Source organism: Elephantulus edwardii, unplaced genomic scaffold (assembly GCF_000299155.1).
Source record: "Elephantulus edwardii isolate Elephantulus edwardi_28Jun2011 unplaced genomic scaffold, EleEdw1.0 scaffold00144, whole genome shotgun sequence".
NCBI classification, from domain to species: Eukaryota; Metazoa; Chordata; class Mammalia; order Macroscelidea; family Macroscelididae; genus Elephantulus; species Elephantulus edwardii.
Genome location: NW_006399894.1, coordinates 280,529 through 284,700, shown reverse-complemented (window position 1 = coordinate 284,700; position 4,172 = coordinate 280,529). Strand labels below are relative to the sequence as shown.

The 4,172-nt window shown below is 40.6% G+C and overlaps 1 protein-coding gene across 1 annotated transcript; it reads right to left on the bottom strand.

Moving 5' to 3' along the window:
- Window positions 1–3,273: 3,273 nt before the first annotated feature.
- Window positions 3,274–3,597, bottom strand: LOC102857711 (essential MCU regulator, mitochondrial-like). Its single transcript, XM_006894464.1, has one exon. The coding sequence runs from the start codon at window positions 3,595–3,597 to the stop codon at window positions 3,274–3,276; it is 324 nt and encodes a 107-aa protein (XP_006894526.1).
- Window positions 3,598–4,172: the final 575 nt, after the last annotated feature.

The following is a 4,172-nucleotide window of genomic DNA, read 5'->3' as shown; positions in this document are numbered from 1 at the left end:
TCATTTTTTATTTGATGAAGATGTTGAGTTACATCATTGATTTTCCTTCTTTCTTCTGTTCTTGTGTGTGTGCCTATTGCTATGAACTGCCCCCTGTGGGTTGCCTTAGCTATATCCCAGAGATTTTTGTATGTTGTATTTTAATTTACTTCAAGGAGCTTTTTAATTTCATTATTTCTTTTATAACCCAAACATGTTCTGGAGAGAGTTATTCCGTTTCCACATGGGTTGTTTTATAAGCTTTGCCCTTCTGTGGTTAACTCCTAGTTTTTGTGATCTGAGAAAACATTTTTTTTTTCCATTTTCTTAAATGTATTGAGGATTGCTCTGTGTCCTAATATGTGATTGATTCTGGAGAATGTACCACATGCACATGAGAAAACAGTGAACTGAGTTTTAGTTGTATTGAGTACCCTGAATACATCCACATAGTCACGTTGTCTGATTGTATAGTTTAGATCTGTTGTATCTTAGTTGAATTTCTTTTGAGTTGACCTGTCCCTTGGTGATAGTGGTGTGTTGAAGTCCCCTACCCCTATAGTGGTGCTGTCTATTTTTCTCTTCAGTTCTGTTAACCATTGTTTTATGTATTTTGCAGTTCTATCATTTGGTGCGTAAATGTTAAAGGTTCTGTCTTCTTGATCTATTGTTCCTTTAATCAGTATGTAATATCCTTCTTAATTTTCTGTGGTTTTCATTCTGAAATATATTTTATCAGAGATTAGTATTGTCATTCTTGCTTTTTTGTGGTTGTCATTTCCTTGATATCTTTTTTTCCCAGCCTTTGATTTTCAGTCTGTCTTTCTCTCCATTTTTTTCAGACGTGTCTCTTGTAGGCACATTAGTGGCTACAAGATGGACTTTGTATTTTTTATCCATTCTGCTACTCTTTTTCTCTCAATTGACACATATTAAATGTGATTAGACCTAAGTGCTTGCTACAGAAGGTCAAAGACTAGTTTTTTTAAATTACTTTTTTAATTACAATTTTTAAAATTTATTTTAATGAACATTTACAGAGATTTTGGATTTTCATTTATTCATTGTTGCACCTTCCCCCCCCCTTTAGACCTCTCCCCCCAGTTCGCTCCTCTCTTTGAAAAGCAAAAGATAAACTTCTTCTTTGGTACACAGTCCCCGCCCCCGGCCCCTGCCCTCCCCCAGCCCCAAATGTACTCCACTATGTAACCTTAATTCTGGATTCCTGTGATAATTACAATATGCTATCACATATCACTTTTAAACTGTTCTCTCCCTTATCTGTTTCAGTTCAGTATACATAATCTGCCCAGTTTTTCTCAGTCTTACCCCAAACCTGATGTCAGTCTCTTTCTACAACAGTGGTACCATGCAGTATTTGTCCTTTTGCGACTGAGATATTTTACTCAGCGTAATGTCCTCCAGGGTCACACATTTTGAATAATATTGCATGAGTTCCTTGTTTTTCAATGTAGCATAGTATTCCATTATGTGAATATACCACAGCTTCTCTATCCATTCGTTTGTTGATGGGCACTTAGGTTGTTTCCAACTCCTAGCTATTGTGAACAAAGCCGTGATAAACATGGGTGTGCATATATCTGCTTGGATGTCAGTTATGGTCTCTTTAGGGTATATTCCCAGTAGTGGAATTGCTGAGTCAAATGGTATCTCTATTTGCAACTTTTGGAGAAAGCGCCATACCACTTTCCACAATGGTTGCACCATTTTACACTCCCACCAACAGTGAATAAGGATTCCAGTTTCTCTACAACCTCACCAGCATTTGTTGCTTGCTCTTCTGTTAAATTTTGCTATTCTTAGTGGGGTGAGATGATATCTCATAGTTGTTTTGGTTTTCATCTCTCTTAGAGCTAGGGATTTTGAACATTTCTTCATGTGCTTGTTAGCCATCTGAATGTCTTCTTTGGTGAAGTGTCTGTTCATATCCTGTGCCCATTTTTCAATTGGATTATTTATCTTTATTTTGCTGTGGTTTTCAAGTATCTTATAAATTCTAGAAGACTGTAGTCTTTAATACGGATTGAAGCTCAACATCAAGAAGAAAAAAAGGATTCTCACCACTAAGCCAACTGGCATGGATGGAGAAGAGCCTGAGGTTGTTAACAGTTACAGCTTAGTTGGCTCCACAGTCAACACACTTGTACCCAGCTATCAAGAAATCAAAAGATGAATTGCATTAGGTAAATCTGCTGTTAGGGACCTTTCCAGAATACTGAGAAACAATGATGTCGGTCTAGAGACTAAAGTGCACCCGATCCAATCCATGGTCTTCACAATTACTTGCTATGCATGCTGGATAATGACTAAGGATGATAGAAGAATAATTGATGCCTTTGAGTTATGGTTCTGGAGAAGAGTATTGAACGTGACACAGACTGCCAAGAAAACAAATAGGTCTGTCTTGGAGAGGGTGAAACCAGGTTTCTCCTTGGAGGTCAGGATTTTGAAGCGCCATCTCGCATTAATTTGGGGATGTGGCCAGGAGGGACCAATCCTTGGAGAAGGACATGATACTTGGAAAGGTAGAGGGCAGCACAGGAGAGGAAGACCTCAGATGAAATGTATTGATATAGTAACTAGCACAACGGGGATAGGTGTGTCAGAGTCAGTGAGACTGGCTCAGGACAGGGCAGGTTTCAGAGCTGTTGTACATAGGGTCACTATGAGTTTCAGATGACTCTATGGCACATAAACAACAACAACAATTGTCAGTCCAGTTTTTACCATTGCCATTTTTCTGTGTTTCTTTTTCTGTTGTTTCTGGTTTCTATGGTTTATCTACTTTCCTTTGGTGTCTCTGTGTGAAGGACTTAACTTATAATTTCTTGTAGTTTGGGTCTTTTATCCACAAACTCCTTGAGATCCTTCTTTTCTGCAAGGGATCGAATTTCTCCTTCATATTTGATGAAGATCTTTTCTGGGTATAGGAACCTTGGCTGGCAATTATTTTCTTTCCATTTTCAACTTATGCCATCTTATTATTATTATTATTATTTTTTTTTTTTTATTGTCCACAGAGCCTTCAGCCGCTTAGAGCCCGTCACTGGCTCACACCAGGCTGACATTTATTATGCTTACTCATAATTAGATCACTTGTTTTCAGTGCTCAGCGGGGGACACTTCACAGGGAAGCCCCCAGAGTCTGGGATCAGGGTGACAGTCATGAACCATGCAGGACCTTCCCCGGGCCTTCTGCTGAGGGGAGGAGAGGTCAAGAACGCCACCACTGCTTCCGTCAGAGCCGCCTCCTTTCTGAGCTTCATGCCCTGTTTAGTCATCGTCATCGTCGTCCTCGGGGACAAAAATGTCATGTTCCTCAAGCAGAGCAGCAAAATTCTTACTAATGAGTGTGCCGACATACAGGAAGGGGATCATGATGGAGAACACGCGGAGGAGGCCGAAGGACATTTTCACCGGTTTGGACAAAATGGCGCCGCTGCGGGTAACGATGACTGACCTCGACGGTACCAGGCTCCGACCTGAGCTGGCGCGAACGGCAGAGGCATCGCCACCTTGCCTCAAGCTCAGCCCGCTCCAGAGAACCCCCGATCGGACGGTGGCCAAAGCCAGCCGGCAAGCCGCCCCGGACACCATCTCCCAGCTCCGCCCCGAGCGCGGACACTGGACCCCACTGACCGGGCCGGTGATGCCCTCGAGAAGTCATGCCATCTTACTGTCTTCTAGCTCACATGGTTCGGCTGATAAATCAGAACTTAATCTAATTTTTCCCCCTTTATAGGTGACTCTTTTTCTTGAGCTGCTTTCAGTATTCTTTTAATTTGGAGAATTTGTCTATGATACATGTGAACACAATGACTGCAGCAATGGGCTCAAGCATGTCAGAGATAATGTGGTTGGACTAGGAAAAGATGGCATTCACATCTGTTGTTTATAGAGTCACTAAGAGTAGTCCGTGACTCAAGGGCCCTCGACAACAACAACACCAACACAAGTTTCTTTTACATTTTGTATTTCTGTACCTGGGTCAGTATCTGGATCATATTTTTTTCTATGTTAATGGTAAGTTGTTGTCTATTGTTCTTGTTAGTTCAGTGAACTGTCCATATTTTTTGAAAATTTTGGCTAGTTAAAAAAAATATCCTTTATTTCTGTTTATTTGAAAATGTTCTAATTTTACAGCCACATTTGAGGGACATTTTGCTGAATAT

Bases quoted from the DNA above. Each gene is read 5' to 3' on its own strand.
- LOC102857711 (XM_006894464.1), bottom strand. From the start codon at position 3,597: ATGGTGTCCGGGGCGGCTTGCCGGCTGGCTTTGGCCACCGTCCGATCG.